At 38.4% G+C, this 19,951-nt stretch overlaps 2 protein-coding genes across 4 annotated transcripts in view; both read left to right on the top strand.

Moving 5' to 3' along the window:
* SLC25A51 (solute carrier family 25 member 51) overlaps positions 1-19,951 on the top strand; it is a 411,938-nt gene that overhangs the window by 268,471 nt on the left and 123,516 nt on the right. The window lies entirely within an intron of this gene.
* Positions 1-19,951, top strand: part of ZCCHC7 (zinc finger CCHC-type containing 7) — a 119,047-nt gene that overhangs the window by 73,132 nt on the left and 25,964 nt on the right. For all 3 annotated transcript variants that reach the window (XM_066987732.1, XM_066987730.1, XM_066987731.1), the window contains 3 exons: positions 4,940-4,983; positions 6,346-6,471; positions 8,244-8,414. In XM_066987732.1, coding sequence (XP_066843833.1) covers positions 4,940-4,983; positions 6,346-6,471; positions 8,244-8,414 — 341 coding nt within the window. The remainder of the gene's footprint in view (positions 1-4,939; positions 4,984-6,345; positions 6,472-8,243; positions 8,415-19,951) is intronic.

The raw sequence follows: 19,951 nt of genomic DNA, 5'->3' as shown, positions 1-19,951 counted from the left end.
AGTTGCCTGTGTTTGGATGAAGCTACCAGTGACTGCTAAAACCGTGAGAAACCAGAACTTTTGATGTGGAGCCGCCCCTGGTCTCCCAGTACAGTGCTTCAAAATCTGCTGGTTGCACTGGAGTCATTCAGGCTTCCAGGTACCCTCACACCAAACCGGAGCAGTGTTTTAGTGCACCATGTACCTGGCTGGGCTGCACTTCATCCGGATGCAGTTTGAACAGGACCTCCAGGCAGCGTAAGGAGGACCTGCTCTGTCCTCAGTTCACACAGTTTTCAGCGCCTGCAGAGTAGACATGTACTTCAAAGGATCGTGTGTCATGCATGTATATGAAATATATTCATATGGGTATCTGTCTGCATACTTGGAATACATCTTTCTAGAACAGAAAGGAAAGTGCTACCGTATAGATATTTGAATTTCCTGTCTTTAGCAAAATCCGATGAAGGGAACAAATTTCAATTTCTGTTTTGGTGCACTACTAACTGTGCTTCACACAATCATTCTGTGTTTTTGGGAAGAAAAATAGAAACTTACTGTGATAGATTATATAACAGTAATACATAAATCACTTTGGTACAAATGTGAACAGGATTTTTCAGATATATGCAAAGTGTCACAATGTGAAATACTTCAAATTCTAGATCATTTCTAGGGGTTTGCATTTTACGGTGTTGTTTGTTACTCCAGTAGCAGCCAGAAGCTGTGTCCTGACATACTAAATATTGTTCAGAGAGAAGTCTAAAAGAGTCCTTTGCTGTAGAGGTCTTATAATGTGTTTGTATTAATTAGCAGTCAAAATCCGATTTTTATAGCCCAGCTTTGAAATGTGTTTGCCCTTCAGTCTGCATACCATACTGTCACAGCTTGAAACACCCTGTTTCAGTGGATTGGTCATAAAATACAGTAACTAAAATACATGACTGCATGTGTATTCAAATTAGAAGGGAATGGAAAAAAACACTTGTCTTTACACTTTAGAAAAAGGTAGTGTTTTATTTGCAAAGTTGAATGTCCTGTCTCTACCGTTTCTCAGTGTTATTAAATGTGGTAATAAAAAAACCGTCGCAGGGCAGGCTGAATTTGTGCAGAGAACAGGGCCATGTTTTCTTCTAGTTCTGATGAATAGAAATAAATAATAGAAAAGTGTAACTTTTGGCAGAGGTGAAAATCTAGGCAAGGCCATCTGCTCTTGGTGGTGCAGTATATTTGGTTGCTGGGACCATCAGTGGTACAACAGATGCGGAAATTTTCTGAATAATTTGCTGTTTATTCCAAGTCATTTTTTTGTTCTGTTAAAATGGGTTGTTACTCTGGCAATTCCAGTTTTTGACTACTCATCGTTTTCCCTCCTCCCCGCCTCTCCCCTTTCTGGAATGAAACAGAGAAAGCTTGAATGCATATTGAACAGTGGTCGTAAATCTGTCTTCACGGTGATCCCTGCTCTGAAATTTACATTTTCATGCTGGTGGAGTGATACATGTGAATCTTAATCATCTTTGAAAATTTTTCTTCTAAATAAAAGCAAAGTTGTTGCTTACTATTCATCCTCTTGTAAAGGGGTACAGGACAGCCAAAGTGTAGTACTTCATAAAAGAAGACCCTTGCAGTTTTCCCCCAGCTTTCATTTTAATCTAAATAGCATATATTTTGCATCCTGTACATCATTTTTTTCTAGCCTGTTTTTTCCCTCATCATGTTCAGCAAATTGACAAAGCCATTTCTTCCAAGTGTAAAAATAAGAAGTTCATATGGCACAGTCAGTTTTATTTCTTCAGTTGCAGTATCTAGATTAATCTCTCTCAAACTAATTCATTAAAAAATCTTTCTTAAAAAAAAGAGCTTTTAAAAATGAAGATTTGGAAGGATAATATAACAATTAAAAAATATTCTGGGAGGGTTTTTTACACTCTTCAAGTACTGTCAGTTTTGTGTCTGCGAAATGTGCAATCTCTTCACAGAGCAAGGAAAGTCTTGACAGAGATTATCTGAATAGTTTTTAAATTGCTGCTTCACTAAGGTGCTGTAAGAAGTAGAAGGCAAGTAGTCATAACCTCATTTCCTGAGGCAGACAAACGCCCTCTGTGTGTGTCTGAGAAAAGAGTGAAATTCTTTCACATTGTACCGGCTTGGCCTTGGAAAACTTCAGGTAACGAGTTGCATTGTACCGATGTTTGCTAAATAGCGTAATTTTCAGTAATTAGCATATGAGTTTGTTTTATGTCAGTGCTTTGATCAAATTTACATTCTCAGTCCAAGGAGGGGATCGGAGTCTCCTGGCTGAGGTTGTAGGGTGGGAGCAGAAGATGGTCCCTGAACGTCTCCCCCGGGCACTGACGGAACGACGTCAGGTTATGACCCATGTCCTCGGAGGAAGAAGTACCGTGTCTGTGGTCTTAGACTTGTCCTCGGTGTGACTGAGTATCAGGGGGTTAGACGTTAGGGGTGCTACCCGCCAGGAAGAGCACAGGCCAAGGGAGTCTCCAACAGGCCGGCGCTACCAGCGCTGAGAGCCAGGAAGAGGCAGAAGGGCTGATGGGAGGCGGCCTGGTCAGAGGGGCGGCGTGGAGATGCTGACAGGCACCCAAAGACTCTGATTGTGTTTTGCAATGGTTAATCCATCCAGCTAAGCAAAATTTATGTACGGGGGGGGGGGGTGTGTTTGTCAGTTTGAGCAGTGTTTCATGATTTATTCCACGATTTTGTGCCGGACAAAATACTGCGGTCAATGAGAAAAATCGTTGCAAATACTTGTACGTTGTCTCTAAAGCAAGAGTTCAGTTTGGTTGCAGAAACATTCTTCTTCCTACGTTTTCCAGTCTTCAGCATTTCTTGTGAGTAAAAATAAAGGCTTGTGCATTCTGTTGTGAAGTAGACTTAATTTTTGGGTAACCAAACGTTTAATAAAGGCAGATTTTGTTTCGATGTTTCGTTCAGCATTAAAGCTCTTTTAATTTGAGCAATTTTAGTTTCTAGCACAAGGAATTTTTGAATCATGGTTTTTTCCCTGTGAAGCTGGGAATTTTGACAGTGAAGAAAAGAAACTTAGTTGGTTTGTCCTTAGGAAGGACATGTCTAATGATTAACAGGAGTTAATTTGCTGGTAATTTTGATCTGTAGCTTGTCAACCATTCTGCATATGCCTTTCTGTGAAACATGGCATTCACAGTACTGATTTGAATTACAAATATCTTTTTCTTTGTGAATGAATTTTCTTAATAAGCTACCAAGTAATAAATAATGCACTGAAATATATCAGTAAGTGTGTTTCTTTACTTTTAATGACTAGACACCAAAAGGCCTAATTTTCCTTTGGGTATATCCAAGAATAGCTTCCACTAAAGAGAGCTGACACAGTGCTACCCCTTCTGTCCTCTCTGTTGGAACCCAGGCAGTCTGGAAGAAGTGGTCTCCAGGTATATGTGGACAATACCATCTTTCGTTATCTTTTGTTATCCTGAATGATAGTTGGGTGAAGTATCTCTTCATTTGAGTTTTTGCTCTGCCACTTCCTATGTGTACCATGACTTAGATGCAACACATCACTCGAATTGCTTTACATTAGGCCAGTTAAGTTATTGGTAACATCTCGGTGATGCTTATGACTGTTGGTATTAGTGAACATTGCAAAAAAAATATTTTAGAGTGTTGTTCAGAATAGAAGTTATTGTTAGTCATGACTTTTGGATGAAGAACAGCAGCAAACAGGTATTGCGCTCTGAAAAGTATTTGTATGTTTAAGTGACATACCTGGTATCTAGATATTGTGTTACATATTTTATTTATTGACTTTTTCCGTAAAAAGAGTAAGACATGACATTATAGATTGTATTATTGTAATTTCTAATCATCTATCTTTCACTACAAATGAAAAATACAATCAAAATCAGATTTTTTTTTTAATGTTTCTAATTCTTGATGTTGTTTGGGTAACACAGAGATGCTTCAGATTTACTCTGTGGGAACAGGATAAGACACTTGGCATTAAAAAGCCCGCAAACACATGGGGTTTATTTACACACAAGTTATAATTGTTACTGTAGAAGTATAGGTAAAGCAAGCACTTCTGTTGACATGAATCCTCTGTTGATGATAAGAAAGATTCTGTGGTGTTACAGCTGTCTTTGCACAGCAAAAGAAGTAAACAGTGTTTACATGCAGAATTTTTAAACAGCTCTAAGTGCATCCCTATTCCTTTAGCTTTTTGCCTTTTATTTTTTTTTTATTTTTTCTTTTTATTTCTGCCAGTCCAAAGTCAGTGTGTGAGAAGGTTATAGTGTGACAGTTGTTAATTCAGTGTGTCGTCCTGATTTATTGCACATTACCAAACCCTGTTATGAAATAGAGTTACTTAGATTACAGTTGCTGTGGTTATGCATAAAGTCATTTTGGCATGCAGCAATCAGAAAGCAGTGCTGAAGACACAGACTTTTTGAATTCACAAAGTATATTTTATGCTGTGTGTTAAATTCTTGTTCCATATGCTCCCACCCAGTCAGCCTGAGGACTTGAGCTGGCCATGCCCGTGAATGAAGTCAGAGATAATTCTGCTGTTTGGAATGAGAATCTTTGGAGTCCCTGACTCTGAACAACTTAAAGCTTGCCTGAATTTATACCCGGGGGGTGAGGGGGCAGTATTATGATGGTGGTATCAAATAGTATAGAGGAGTAAGAGGAGTAGGATGGTGGCATCAAATATAGTCCACCTAATAGTTGGACCTATGCTGATTTTAAGGTGAATCAGATTTACTGCTGAGCAGGTTGATAACTTTTCTTTCCTGAAAATAGAACAAGTTTCTCCCTTTTGGTACATTCAAAGTCTATTATCGCTTTCAATAACTGCAGTAATCATAATGTTGAACACATTATAGAAAAAATATCCATGCAGAAAAAATATCCATGCAAATTAAGTATAATTCATTGTATTTCTGTTTTTCAGGGGATGTTGATGTGGACTGGTCCATCAGTAATAAAGACTTAGAGGTAACACAGAGAACCAAATTGTTCCATAATTGTTATTTTATTTTTATAAAATATATTAAATATTATATATATTATTATATTATTATTATTATATAAATATTATATATAAAATATATAAAATATACAAGCAGAGCAAGATAAACAGGATTGGAAAATCCATCTGTAGTTTTTGTGTTGAAACCTTAAGAATATCCTTCCAATGGCAGGTGAAACCTGAGCTACCATTTGTTAGGAAGATATTCACTTCTAGAAGAAGGTACACAAACAGTGATGGGAGAGGATGAGGGGAGCAGGACCTCCTGTGCAATGAGGAACTCTGTTCATCCCTTCCCGTCTCTTCAGAGTAATTGTTTCATGGCAGCTAAATCCCTGTTCCTGCAGGTGTCACCGTAAGTCTGCCGTGGTTAGTTAGTCTTCCTGCAGTTCCAGAGAAAGGACTCGGCTCAGTCGTTAGTACCATTAGGCTGTAGCCTGAAGCACCTGTGTAAGGTATGATAGCATCCAGGAAGAGTAAGATGCAGCTAGGAGGTCCATCTCCTGATTTCTCTTTCCAAGGTTCAGAAAAGCTTGTATCAGAGAATCAAAGAACAGTTTAGTCTGAAAAGGACCTCACAATGTCATCTTGTCCAACGCCCCAGCTTAAGCAAGTTGCCCAAGAGACATCATCAAGTGAAATTATGATCTCTTTCCCATAAGAGAACTGGTATTTTGCACCTTTTCCATTCACTTGTCCATAATCTTTTTTCAGTTTTTAAAAATTAGATGCTTACTAAGCAATAGGGTTTGCAGATAGAATTTCCAATTTTGTCTGCATAAACAGAAAGTATGTATGAGGTCATTCAAAGAGGGAGGGTGTTTTCCAGCTTCTCTTTTAACTTCTTTTTCTTTTTTTAAATCATTCTTTACAATTGCAAATTGCAGATTTGGTCTAGACTTGTTTAGCATTGTACTTTGTCCAAGAAGCTTCCCCTTAATGTGTGCCAGGGAACTTGTAACTTGCATTTGCAATTAATCTTAGTTATATTTGCATTCTGGGAAAAATTCCAGTTCATCATGAAATAGCACAGTGAGTAAAAGTGCCTCAACTAATCGAGTGAAAGCAAAATTTCATGGCTGTAGTTTCAAACAGCAGAAAAAGCATGTCCCGAAGTGGAAGTTCAAACAAGACAATAATTGTGCTCTAGATGATGCCAGTTTCTCTAGAAGAAAATTATCCAGTTCAAACCTGGATATGCAAATTGTATTTGTAAGAAGTTAGATTCCTAACTGAACACTACCAGCAGGGAACTTTACGAATTTCTAGCAAACACTGTGCCATAGAATCTCAAATGATAAATACATTTTTCTGTTTTTGTCCCCCAGGCACAGATCTGTAACTATGCAAGTGTGAGGCGTACAAGTATGCGGTACTACACAGCTGAGAAAAATGTTACCTGCAGAAATTGCGGTAGACCAGGTCATTTGTCCAAAAACTGTCCTGTTCCAAAGGTAAATGCAATATTTTAATTGCCTGTAGATACAGCTGTTGTTTCTGATTCTCTTTTCTGATTGCCATTAGAAGATTTGCTTCAGTGGTTTGTTATTTCATTGCTCCAAGTTGAAGGATAGCTTGCACAAGATCAGTTTCCTATATAAAGCTAACTGGCTGTTTTGTGAAGCAGATTGCTTTATTTAGTTTTTATAAAGGAAAAAAATGGTGAGTACAAACAGATTAGAAAGAGAGTTAAGTACAAGGTAGGTATATCTTTTTCATACTGTAGAACAAGTTTTAAGAACCAAGATATTTTTTAAATTTATTTCAACAAGAACATTAAGGAATCCAAGAATCCTTAGTAAACAAATGAAAACAGTTGTCTATATAATGAACCATAGTATGAATAATGTTAAAAGTTACTGACAAGATAAAATTACTTTAAGAAGCTTGGATAGATGCCAAATATTTAGAAAGTTTGTCCATGAGTTAGAGGTTTAAAAATCAATCACTATATTGTGAACAAATGATGGCAGTTGCATGAGGGTCTGGATTTATCAGTCCCTGCAACAAAGCCTGCAAAAATCCATACCTCATTCACTGAGGATGTTACCTACACTGAGACTTTGAATATTGACATAAAGCAAATTCTTTTAAAGCATATATCCTGTGACTATATCCCAGACAGTTGAATTGGAGTGAAGATGCACTCCATCACTGGAAAAATTGTCTTTAAACAGATAGGACTTTGGTCCCACAGTACTTTTTACGGTTTTATATTTGCCAGTCCAAGAGGCCATCTGTGTGTATTTGCGTGAGTCACGAGGAGTGGAGCTAAGGGGTTGTGGTAGGCTGATCCTGGCCAACAGCTAAGCCCCAATCTAGCCACTCACTCACCCACCCCCAGTAGGATGATAGAGGGAACTGGTAAGGCAAGAAAAACTCATGGATTGAGATAAAGACAGTCTCATAGGGAAAGAAAAAAAAAAAAAAAAAGATGCAAAGGCAATGTCTACTTTGGAACACCCACCCCCCCCACCCCCACCCCAGTTTTGTTGTTTATCATGGTGCCATATGGTAAGGGGCATGGCTTTGGTCGGTTGGGGTCGGCTGTCCTGGATGTGTCCCCTCCCAGACTCTTGCCCACTCCCAGCCTGATGGCTGGAGGTTCGTGTGGCAAACAGAGAAATCCTCAAAGCTGTGCAAGCACCGTTCAGCACCAGCTAAACACCAGTGTGCTATCAACACTGTCGTGGTCAGTAAACTAAAACACATCCACATAATGGGCTGCTTTGAATAAAATCTACTCCAGCCAAACCCAGTGCGGTGGTCTATAGAACAGATAATATCTGCAAACCGGTCCGGTGTGTTGTGTCACATGCTGTATATCATGTTCCTATGATACACTTACACTTTTCAGCTTTCAAGAAGTCTCCTAAAAGATAAGTGTTCGTACAGAGTACCGAACACTTCTTCTCTGAGTGAAATACACTTTCCAATTTAATGTTAATTTTTGCTGTATTCACTGAGCAAGTAATTCAAGAGAATTTAATAAGTGCTTCTGATGTCATGTGAAAAATAATAAAGTACTGGGAATCTATGCAGTTTTTCACTATTTATAGTTCTCCTTCACTACAGTTTCTCTGCGTAACAAAGTATCTATGCAATTCCTGATAAGCATTTAGGATGATTTCTTCTTCATTTCCTCTTTTGAGGAATTTTTGTTTTGTTTTCCGTAATCTTTTGAAATGTTCTTACTTAACATACTTCTTTTTGTACTTCTCTGTAGAAAATTCCCCCTTGTTGCCTGTGTGCAGAAAGAGGTCATCTACAAAATGCTTGCCCAGCACGGTTTTGTTTGAACTGCTGTCTGCCTGGCCACTATTTTAGGGAATGTCTTGAGAGAGCCTATTGGAATAAGCACTGCAGTCGCTGTGATATGAAGGGGCATTACGCTGATGTGAGTATAGTCCATGGCAAAGAACTCATTCACTATTGTTTTTGTATCTGTCAAGAACTGAAGTTACAAGAACCACAGTTATTTCATATTTTCATTCATTTTATAAAGTGCATAATTGTATAAAATTATGGAAGTATTGTACTTGGTATCATGAAGAGTGGTCCAAAGAAAACTGGAGCATTGTAAACACTCAGTCTTTAATTTACTTTTGTCCAGTTTTAGTTAGGGTGGTGAAAAATGTCTATTAATAAGGTTTCGTACTACTCTGTTCTAATAAAAGGATTTTAAAACCTAGAAAGTGCAGTTCAAACATTTTCAATGTGATGGTTTTAAAAAACAGGGGAAATATGCAGAAAAAATGTATTCAGTAAATGGAGTGTTTAAATTTAACACTTTATTTCACTCTGTATGGAGAAACATTGAAAATATTAGCAGCAGATAAGGAAGAGAATGTTTCTGTTGAACAGAAAGTGTAAGGAGGTTGAAATTAGGAGATACGCTACAAGCATGCTAGACAGAGGTAAAGAATAGCTCTGATGCTCTAACAGTTCCAGATCAATGACTTTACTATGGTCACATATTCATCAATGAAAAAATTAGAAGTTTAAACTAAAGTCTAATTGGGTTTGGGAGGCATCTATAACTGTGTTGTATTTTATACTGCAAATGTTCTTTATGAACAAAATGGAAATGGTACATTCTATTTCTTACATAAGTAGAGATGAATAAAAATTTTATCTGACAGTAGCTTATAGGTATACATGTCTACAACCATATTTCCGCACCTTGGATTAATTTCTGCCTGTTTGTCAGTAGAGTCCTCTATTATTTTTGAACACACAAAAAGAAAGATAATGATGAAATTAATTCTGTATCTAATTCCATATCTCTCTGAACAGGCCCTTCACATACATACTGTAAGAGAACTCATAAAGTAGTTGAACAGTTGAAAAATTGTTCTAAGTGCTGTACTACTAAAAGGAAAATATTGATAAAAGCATGGAATGTCTACAGTCTACTGGTGTCTGTTTTAATCCCATAAGAACCACAATGATGTTTTCCAACTTCTCTACTAACACTAAAAACCCAACGTTTTCTTCTTAGACCAGCGTAGCTCATACAGCTCATCTTGGGTGGGCACTCTGGTCCTGTAACCAGTCACTCTACTTCCTTTTTCATATTTTCTTACACTTCTGCTATGTCTTAGCATTGGAGAGAAAAAAGTACTCGGTGCAAATGATAATCCTCATGCTTTACTTAAAAAAACAAAGGCCTTCAGAGATGTTATCAACCTTGCATCTGTATTCATGGTAAAAATGTTTCCATCAGTTGGGAATATGAAAGATCTCCTTTCATGTATCTATGAGATACTTGCTACAAGATTGAATGTTCATTTGTATTTCCCATCAGACACTTGATGGTGTGTTTCAGGTTGAGCGGCAAAATGGGAGAAGGGTTTCTATTTATTTTGTAGAGATGTGGAGCCCTGTAAAACACATGCATTCTGCTTTTGTTATTTTTAACTGGGCATTCAAACTTGTCTTGGATAAATGAATGAATAACTTTGGCATAAAATTAGCTATGGAAGTTTTAAAAATGTTTGAATATTTTAAGGATACTGAGGTATTTTAAAGGTCATTCAGAAAAAGCATATTCTCTACACAGAAGACTAGATGGGAGTGGTAAGGGCTTGGGCATCTGCCTTCATTTGGGTGAGACTTTTTCCTTAAAACTTTTATCATGTAAATGGTGCCACTATAGAAACACATTCTTCACTGCAATATCTGCCTTCTCAAAAAAACATCTCTTCAATTCTTCTGAATGCATTTTGAAAAAAAAAAAGAAACTAGCTATTGACAGTCTGCCCAAAAATATTATTACCACTAGAGAAAGTCAGTAGATACCATATAATAAGTGCAGTCATCATCAGCTCCTTAGTAATCAAGACTCCTGGATATAAGGACTGTAATGCCATGCATCACCACTGCATGATCTGAAAGAAATCTAAAGATTTTGAATAAGCACATTTAACATAGTTATTAGTATCATGTAGCCTAAGTAAAAGTTTCTATAAATGTTCCAGAATGTGTGTGTATATATATACATACATGTTATATATATGTATATATATATATATATAAACAGAAGCTTTTTGTAATAGCCTAGAGTACTGGAAAACCAGCAACTTTTCTTTCATTAAGTATGGGGTACTTCAAAGCTAGACATGACTGTGTTTTAAATTTTTACTTCCTGGATGAACAATTTTGTGTGAATTTTCAGTACAGGGTGAACTGTTTTGGCAAGAATGTTCCAACTCTGTCAGACGCTGTTACACAAAAGCATTTTTAATAATGGTGAGAAAGTATTGAATCCTATAGCAACTGGAGGTTTGGTAAAAGAGTAAAATTGATTGGCAAAACAAGCAAAGTTTTCATGGTTAATAACTATGCATAATGTGAAACATATGGAGGATTAGGCAAAAGTATGTTCCAGTGATGCTATCACTTTATGAGATTAAGTGGTACTAAAAAAATACATTTGGAGAGGTCTTCTATTTGTTCTTTTGTGTTTCGTGCAAAGTCTTTCCCAAATAGTCCGTAAATGTGGTAGTGCTGAATTATATTTTAAAAATATAAACCAGATGAAGGTACTGACTTTTCAGTAGGACACTTATTTAAGTTTAGTATGACCTTTAGCTGTGACTCTAAAGTGAAGATTTCTCTTTGTATTTTGTATATTACAGAATCACAGAATGGTTCGGGTTGGAAGGGACCTTAAAGATCACCTAATTCCAACCCACCTGCCAGGGGCAGGGATGCCACCCACTAGATCAGGTTGCCCATATAAATAAATACAGGTAAAAGATGTGCTGTGCCCTTTCTTTAACTTCACCATGGGTTTTCAGTAGCAGTGGTGGTTATACTGTAAGGGCTGAAAAGATAGATGCAATTTGAAGGCATTTGTGACTGATTTGATCTACTAATGTAAAGCGCACTTATGTCATTTTTTTTAACCTTGTATGAAATTATTATGGCTTTACATGTCCCACAAATTCATTCCTGATACATAGCAAGTAGTCTTTTATGCTTTACATTGTTTCTCAAATTAAAAGCAAATTAAAAGCAACTTAAACACAAAAATATAAGAATAAATGGCAACCTGTGTTAAAATCAGCATAAATTCCTACTAGCGAAATTTTCTTGCTGAAGATAGGGTTTAAATGGTTGTCTTCCAAAGACACCTCTTTGATTCCCCTAAATGTTTTGGTTTTTTTTTTTTTTTTTGGAAATTCAGAAACGTTTGATATCTCTTTCTAAATGTCTCCTCCTTTCCTTTTTTTCCTTCCGTTTGGTCAAAGATTAAGAGAGATCCTGAGAAGGCCTTTTGTTCCCTGAATACAAAAGTTTATCTGAATAACTGTTCTAACCTGATAAAGCTTATCTTTCATAACCTCTGTCATTACATTCAATCCCCATTTTGCAGCATCATGGAATAGTTGAGTTTCAATGAGATGTTTGACCCTGTAGCTTACCAGTCAAACACAGGAAGCTTCCCTTGATATGCTATTTAAGTGTCATTTCTAGACAGGATGAGAGGGAGTGTGCATTGTACTGTACACGTATCCATCCTGTTCCCAAAAATTAGTTGTTACTGCAGCAAATAATGAGAAAAATAAGAAATTAAAGAAGGAAAAATGAGAGTTTATTACAGGATCACTGTAGACAATGATAGTTGGGATATGCAAATAATGCTCAACCCATTTGGGATGCCCAACCATTTACCTAGTAGTATTTCTTCTGGTATTTTTGAATGCTAGAAATTTAAAACTGGTTTTCTTCTTTTAAATGTACTTTCGCTTATAGCTAGTATGTACACAGCACCATTCCTTTGAAGAACACGAAGGGTATATTTCTGCAAACGCTTTCTGGTAAGCAATTGGAAGTGTAATGTTGAGGATTTTTTATTGGACCCTTTGAGGCAATTAAGCACACGTTTGTGCTTAAATAGAAAGAGATTCAATGGACAAGACACTGGACAGAATCCTTCCGCTCTAAGCAGATCTACCAGACCTCGTGCTGCAGAGATGCGGCACAAGGAGATTAATGCCATTACAGCACTCAGACACTGCTAGCACTGACCCTGTGCATATTGGCCTGGAATGCCTCAGTCCAGCACTGGCTTCATCCCCCAGCCCAGCTTTGCTGCCCAAAGGCTGCTCTGGGCTGGCATTCCCAATAAAGCTGTGCATTTCTCACCTCACCAGCAAGGGAAACCTTCCCCCCTTAGGAGAGCCTCTGGTTCCTGCTCCTGCTCCCAGGCAGCCTCTGTACCTTCTGTAGCCAGACCTCCTTCCCCTCCATGCCAGGTCGTTCCTAGGTCTCAAATCACCAGCTGTACTGGCAGTTACAATCTGAATTTCCCCTTCGGTAATCCTGGGTGTCTTTTCTTTGCATCTTTTGCCACCTTTTCCATTTTACATATTTTGTGAAGCCAGTCCTCATGCACTATAATTTTATTTTCTGTAGAGAATTATGAGTCCTCTGTCATCCCAAAATTTAAACTCTACCGAAATTGTACGGATTATCAGGAGCATTCCAGCCTGTGTTTTGGCTGTTCACTTAGGTCTACAGTTAAATCAGAAAGGCTTGTCTCTGAAACTTTCAGACAGTTCTCATAGTCTCATGCCTGTCATGCAGTAGCACATCTGTGCAGTGAATGCCAGACCACAGAAGTAGGATTTCATCTGCCCTGGCAGCTTAAATGTGAGAGTGCAGTAAAGCGGTCTAGAAAAGTGATCAAAGAGCAATTAGAAAAGGAAGAAAACTAACAGTATATCTTTCTTCAAATCAGGGCCAGAAGCCTGTAAAGCCAACAGATGATCAAGGTATGAAAGGAATGTTCAGCCAAGATAATTCCATTGCTAACAAGCTAAAAACATTTTTTTGGCATCTAATGTTCATTGTGGAAGAAACTGGGGACATTTCCACACTTAAGTGTTACTTTAGGGAGCAAATCAGGACGGAATCACTGAAACTGAAGATGAAAAATGAATTCTAACCAATTACTAGAACTAGATAATAGATATCCAAAAGGAGTAAAGGCACTGAGTGGTGAAATAGCAAGATTACTGAAGGTGTTGCGTAACCTCTTGACTTGTGTCTGATTGGTAACTGAGTAGCAAATACAATGACAAATTTTAAAACAGGTCCCAGAAAAAGCTGGACAACGAGGCCTGCCAGCCTAATGTGTACACCAGGCAAATTAACTGAAACCGTAATAACAAGTCAAATACGAAGTGGATGTATAAATATGATATGCATGAGAGAATTCAAGATGGATTTTGTAAAGGAAATCCCACTTCTCAGAAACCTCTGGAGTTCGTCAAAGGAGAATGTCAAGAAGCATTTGTGTGAACGTGATCCAGTTAACATAGCCTACAGTTTCCAGAAGGCATTTGAAAAAGTTCCTGACCAAAAGCTTTTGAGGAAACTGAACAGGCATGGAATAAGAATATAAAGGTAGAATATGCAAGTGTGACATAGAAAAGGGTAAACAATAGAATGACAATATTTGTTAGGAGGACTGAACTTAGTGTCTCAATGATGTGAGCCAACTGTGAAGAGATGCACAATGACTGTAAAAAACAGAGAGCACAATAAAATGGCAGATGAATTTTAGTGGCACTAAAAGTAAAGTAAAATGCCTGGGAAAAAATAATTGCAGCTTTATATAAGAAATGATGGGCTCTGAGCTCACCACTACCATTCAGGACTCAATTTTAGACTTAGAAGATACGATTCCAAAAACAGGATCACTTCATTGTTCAGAAGGTGTGAAAAAAAGCTGATGGGATACTAGGAATCACCAGGGAAGCCGTGAAGAACTAGGTGCAGGTTTGATCCCTTTCTTCTGCACCCTTCAGCACAGCTACATCTCTTTAGCCTGGGAGAGAGATGGCAGAGGGAAGGATCTGTAAAGACCTTCAAAAGCCTCTGTGACGGGAGACAGTGGTTAGGGATCAGTTGTTCATTGTTTATTCTTGTACAAGAATTAGGGGCGTCTGATGAAGGCAGTAGGAGTCACGTTCAGAAAAGACAGAAGGAGGTGACTCTTCATGCAGTAGGTAAAAGACCTGTGAGGCTCCTTACTAAGGGATGTAATAGCTGATGAAGTCTGCTCAGGCGCCAGAGGACACTGAACCAATTGATGGAAGAACAACTCATTGAAGGTTATTGAATACATAAGAAACTGTATTCTATTCAGCTTGGGAAGTCACTGAGCTGGAAACAGCTGAATGTAGAAGAGTACTAGGGAAAGGAATCAGGCTTGCCTTGTTTTTAAGCTCCATGAGACGTGGGCTTATGGCCACAGTTAAGAGACAACGGGCAGGTGATCTGGTGCAGCGTAGCCCTTACTCATTTCAGACAGTAAACTGATTGTAATAATAGATGCGTATATCTGTGCCTCTGTTAATTACATTCTTCAAAGAATTATGAGTCCTCTCCATGGGGCAATTTATCAAAAATCCAAGTGATGTACAAAGCCCAGTCAGTGCCCCTGTTCAGTATCAGTCTTCCCATTGTGATGTCTATGGTTCCTGTAGGAACTAGGGTCAGACTACAAGTTCTGCTCAGAGCCTGGGGCTAAATGAGTCCAATGTTCTCCAGAGTTCTCCAAAATACTCTGAAAACTGTAGTGCCGCCTTCACAGAGCAGATCTTGAGTTGTTATCAAATTCTTTGGACAATCCAAAAAGGCTTTAATCTGTCTTTCCCAGAAAGACCACTCACTTTTACTGTGACACAAAGGATGCAGAACAATCTACCATGCACGCTCTGTTTCAGAGTGACACTCTCCACAGCCATGCTTTTGTCAAGAAGAGAATATGAGGCAAGCCAAGGTACTTCATGTAGTTTGATTTGAAAATGTTCGAAGTTATTTAGAACTTCAGGGTAATACATTTGTTACCAGTAACTTGCCCCAAGACAACTCTGATAATTTATGGGCTCATCTTAGATTCTGAGCCATATTGGAAAAGCTAAACCTAGTGTGCTTTCATCAGGAAAGTCATCACAGAAGCATGTAGCAGAGCTGTTCAGATGTTTTGAGTGCTGCTCTGTTTGACCATATGCTGCTCCAGCTACGAAGATGCAGGTCTCTCTTACGCAATGTTAGTACCTTGTCTTGCATATCTGTGAGTACAAAGACGTCTGTATGTATATATTTGAGGGGTACATATATGTATATACAGTTATGCTTATTCGCATGTGTGCTGTAAACATCCTCTGTTTTGCAAGTTTGGTGGCAGTTCAGATGGATGTCATGAGGCTTGTGCTCTACAGTCTTGTGTGCCAGCTGCATGGGTGGGAAGAGAAGTTCATAAACAGGATGATGTGGCAGGAAGGAGGCAAAAATGGTAGGCATAACAATGTTTCCTCAAACGCTTAAGAAAAAACAGCGTACAGATACACAGCGGGCTGCCTGAGCTCACTGTTGGAGCTAGCAGGCAGCAGTGCCCTGGTCTCCTGCATTCTGTAGCTCTGCTGTGACCGCTGGCTCCGTCTGTTCGTGCATATCTGCACACTTCAAACACGCTCTGGAAGCAGTGCTTCTGCCCAAAAAACAGGTGTGTACCTCAGTTGGGAACTTCACTTATCTTTCTTTAAATATCCTTTTCTGGCTGTTTAAGCCACAGTCAGAATGTTTTCTCGCAGATGATTTCCTTCTGCCTTCACTGCTATCAAAGTGCATACTGGGGTTACTGCTGGTGCTGTGCCATTGTCGGCAGGGCTGGTTGCAGCTCTGCACGGGCTGGACCTTATCGAGGGTGTGCTCATGACGTTTCGGCCAGGGGCTTTCCCACCAGTGGTGCTGCATAGCCTCCACCCTTCTTCTCTACCCTTCTGTTGGGCATTGTGGGAGAAAGCAGAAATTTTGTCATTTTTTCCTCACGGTCTTATTCCCCAGCAGCAATCCCTTTTTTTTTTTTTTCTTGCCTGCGCCGAGTCAATTTCTGTCTAATCGTAAGCATAAGTAAACATTACCAGAAGTCTTTGTAGTCCCGGTGGTTGAACACCTCAGTTCTGCGTGCAGCGCTGGGAGTGGTGGCCGTGTGAGGCTTAGCTTGTGGGGAAAGGGTCTTGACATCTGTTTGTGCAGGAGTGTTTCTGGAGTGATGCATTGTGTATTTTTCGTGGCTGTTCCCATGCGGAGGTGATGAAAAGTGTGTGTTTTGGCAAATCTTTTGTCTTATTGTGGTCGCTTACAGCGGGGCAGCTCCTAGCAGCCGCTGCTTTGACAAAGCACCAGAGGATTCTGTTAAAAAGTTGTGTTTAGTAATTGTAGTCGTCGTGTCAGACCATAACTGACTTGGAGCTGAAGGATTTTTGCGAGATGAGTAGCTGTGCCAGCAGGGACCCAAGTCTCCTGGGCCAGCCGCGCTCTCATTAAGATTTGCCGCTAGCCGTGGCGGTGTTCGGCAAGTATGTGACGTGCATGCTGTTATTGTATGCTTGGCTTGTCAGCCTGCAGCTTTCTGACACTCACTTATGTCACTCTTTATTCAGAGAGGAAGAAGCTTTTGATAATTTGACAAGACAAGCTCTTAAACGATCTAGGTCATGGCCTTCACTGTCTGTGATTGTGAACATATTTCCTGAAAGCCCTGTCACTCATCACAGCTACATTTTCTCCCGGGGAGCCATAGGCCCGTCCCGGTCTCCTGTCAGCGCGTGCATTTTGGTTATTCATACGCCAAATACAGTGGTGGGGTTTTTCCTCCACATTTGCGAATGCTGGCGTGTTAGTGAGGCTAATCCTTCCCGCGCGGCGCTCCCAGCAGGGCCGCCGTCCAGCGCCCCGCGCACCCGGCAGACGACTGGCCAAGGGGAGCGGAAAGGAGGAAAGGCCGCTTAGCGCCGTTTTTGTGTTTGCTCACTGTTGTGGAAATATGAGAACTGGTGGCAAGGGCCTTGTCTATTGAGCACTTGAGTCCTGGTCTGCTGTCAGGGGCTGTTTCAGATTGAGTGTTTTATTTTCTTTGATGTTCACATTTGAGAATAGGGAAGTGGGAATTAAACAACAGATGCATTAAGCCGTTGTTCTGGTAAAACAATAATTAGCACCTGATAAAATTCAATACGGGTCAAAATGCACAGTATCTAGTCTTGATTCATCTGGTGTGGCAAACTGAGCTGGTTTGTGTTTGGATATGAATAATAACCATTCCAAATTAATCAAATGCGGTTACAACAGAAATGGCATTATTTTTTGAAAAATGAATTGTGCAGAACTTGTGCAGAAAAAGGTGTCCAGATTTACCTAAAGATATTGAAAAGCATCCTTTGTATATGTTTTCTGCGGCTGTAAAGTGGTGGCACTGCTTTTAAGAATAGTCAACTCTTGTGTTCTTACATCTAAATGCTAGTAAGGTCAGACCACTGGGGCAGGAAATAAATGCAATTTTATTTTAATGTAGTTCATCACACTGCCATCGTGCTTGTATACCACGAGGGCTTTTCTTTAAATGAGGGCCATTCATGGCTAAGTACTTTTAAATAAATAAAAATCAGAGCTTTGGTTGCTGCTGTATTTGGTTATTCTTTCTTCCACAGCAGGCCATGTTTTTTTCATTTCAGAAGCCAGTATTCAATAGAAATTCTTAATTATATTTTTTGTTGTTCTATGATAAAAGATATAGACAGTCATTCTGAGCTGATGCAAGGTAATAAGACTCTAAGCTAAAAGCATCATTTTTAAAAGGCTGTTCTTTAGCATCTGATTTAGCCTATTGTATTCAACTTCTGACTTTTCGTAAGTGATCATTGTGATGATGTATTATATTGAATCACCATCTGAATGAAGAAAGAGGCTTGGCGAATTTTCCTTTACCTTCTTCCTATCTCCCTTAAGTTTTCCCACAGCCTTGAAGCACACTTGATGATGATAATAAAACTTACCTCTAGATAGCATTGCTAAGTGGTTGGGATTGTTCCTCTTGGAGAGTTTTGTTAAGAGCTGTGCCAATTGCAGATTCCCACTTTGAGTTTCAGATTTTCACTCTAAATGATGTCTTTGTATCCAGAGAAGAATATATATATATATATATATTATTCAAAAAATCAAGTAATGTTTTTTATTATTAAATAGCTGCTGTGTAAGTAAAGGTCATATCACAGAATGGCATTTTGTCAGTATATGACAACTCATTGATTGCAATTTTTCAACCATATTAGTCTGGGGACACTGTGGTAATCGAAAACTACCCAGAACTAATGTATAAATAACTGCTTGCAACCCCTGTGCTAAACCAGCAAAAGTCTCATGTACGATTGAAGCTTTATATAGTTTTGAGGAAAAAACTAATATCTTTGATATGATATTTTTATCAGGTAGAGAATGTTTATATATTGCATCTCAAAATCCTGTGCAAGAGGAAAATCCTTTTGTTTGCATCTGAAAATAGCTTGAGTGTGTTCAAACTGTCAAATATTGTAGTGTTTTCCTCTGTTAGAAATGTGATGTACTTCACACATTTTCTTTACAGAAATATTAATATAAAACTCAAATATTTACGTGAACTATTTGAGTAAGATGAGAAATATTGAACCATTACACAGAACAGATTGTAAATTTTTCTCCAGAAAATTGTGTTGCTGACAGAATGAATAATAAATAATATAATTTCCATCACATCTGCGAAAAACTTGCTGAATGTGACATAGGGTGACTGTCAAAAACTTGTGTTATTCTGTGAGAGATTCGATGGCTAATGTTGATTGTTGTGTATTGTTGCTGTTTTTGCTTTTTTAATTAACATGCTTTGTCAGAATAAAAGAAGGCAAGAGTTCAGCCATGAGAAAAAAAAATTCAAAATCTAAATAAATGTTACTAGTACTAGTTCACAACCAGTCATGAGACTTCAATGTTTGAAATTATAGCTACAGCATATTATGTAGAAGCCATGGAATAACTAATATTTCTTCTTAAAATACTGAAAATTGAGATTGACAAACCAAATCAATAATTGTTCAAATGATTAAGAAGCTATTTTCATAGAAGGGTGAATGTTTTAAATAAAAGTGAAGGACCTCCACTGAAGTAGCTATGTACACACTCTTAAACAACTAAAATGGCTAACAAAGTGGCAGTGTTTCTTTATCTGTTTGTGACTTGAGGAGGATAGAAGAAAACAGAAGAAAAAACTTTGTAAAAATATCAAGAACCAGTGAGAAATTACCCCGTGTCATTGATCACTAGCACATTCTTATTTTGTTTAGAGAAGAAAATTCACTTTCATTTTCCTCTTTCCTGTTTCTTATGTATTGCTTAGGTCCATTGTCTAATTGCAGTGATTGAGAATCTACTCTGTAAAAAAATTTACAATGGGCTGTCCTTACAAGTTTGTTTGCAAGACTTGCAAGTTATTTAAAAATAATAATAAAAAAAAGCAAGCAAGACATTGTAAAAATTGAAACATTAAAGCAATCTGCTATGCTTCTTGTTTACAACTCATCTGACATTAGGCTACTGAGGATT

This window comes from Anser cygnoides, chromosome Z, assembly GCF_040182565.1.
Source record: "Anser cygnoides isolate HZ-2024a breed goose chromosome Z, Taihu_goose_T2T_genome, whole genome shotgun sequence".
NCBI classification, from domain to species: Eukaryota; Metazoa; Chordata; class Aves; order Anseriformes; family Anatidae; genus Anser; species Anser cygnoides.
The sequence above is the reverse complement of the archived record's forward strand: the minus strand, read 5'-3'. Positions and strand labels throughout refer to the sequence as shown.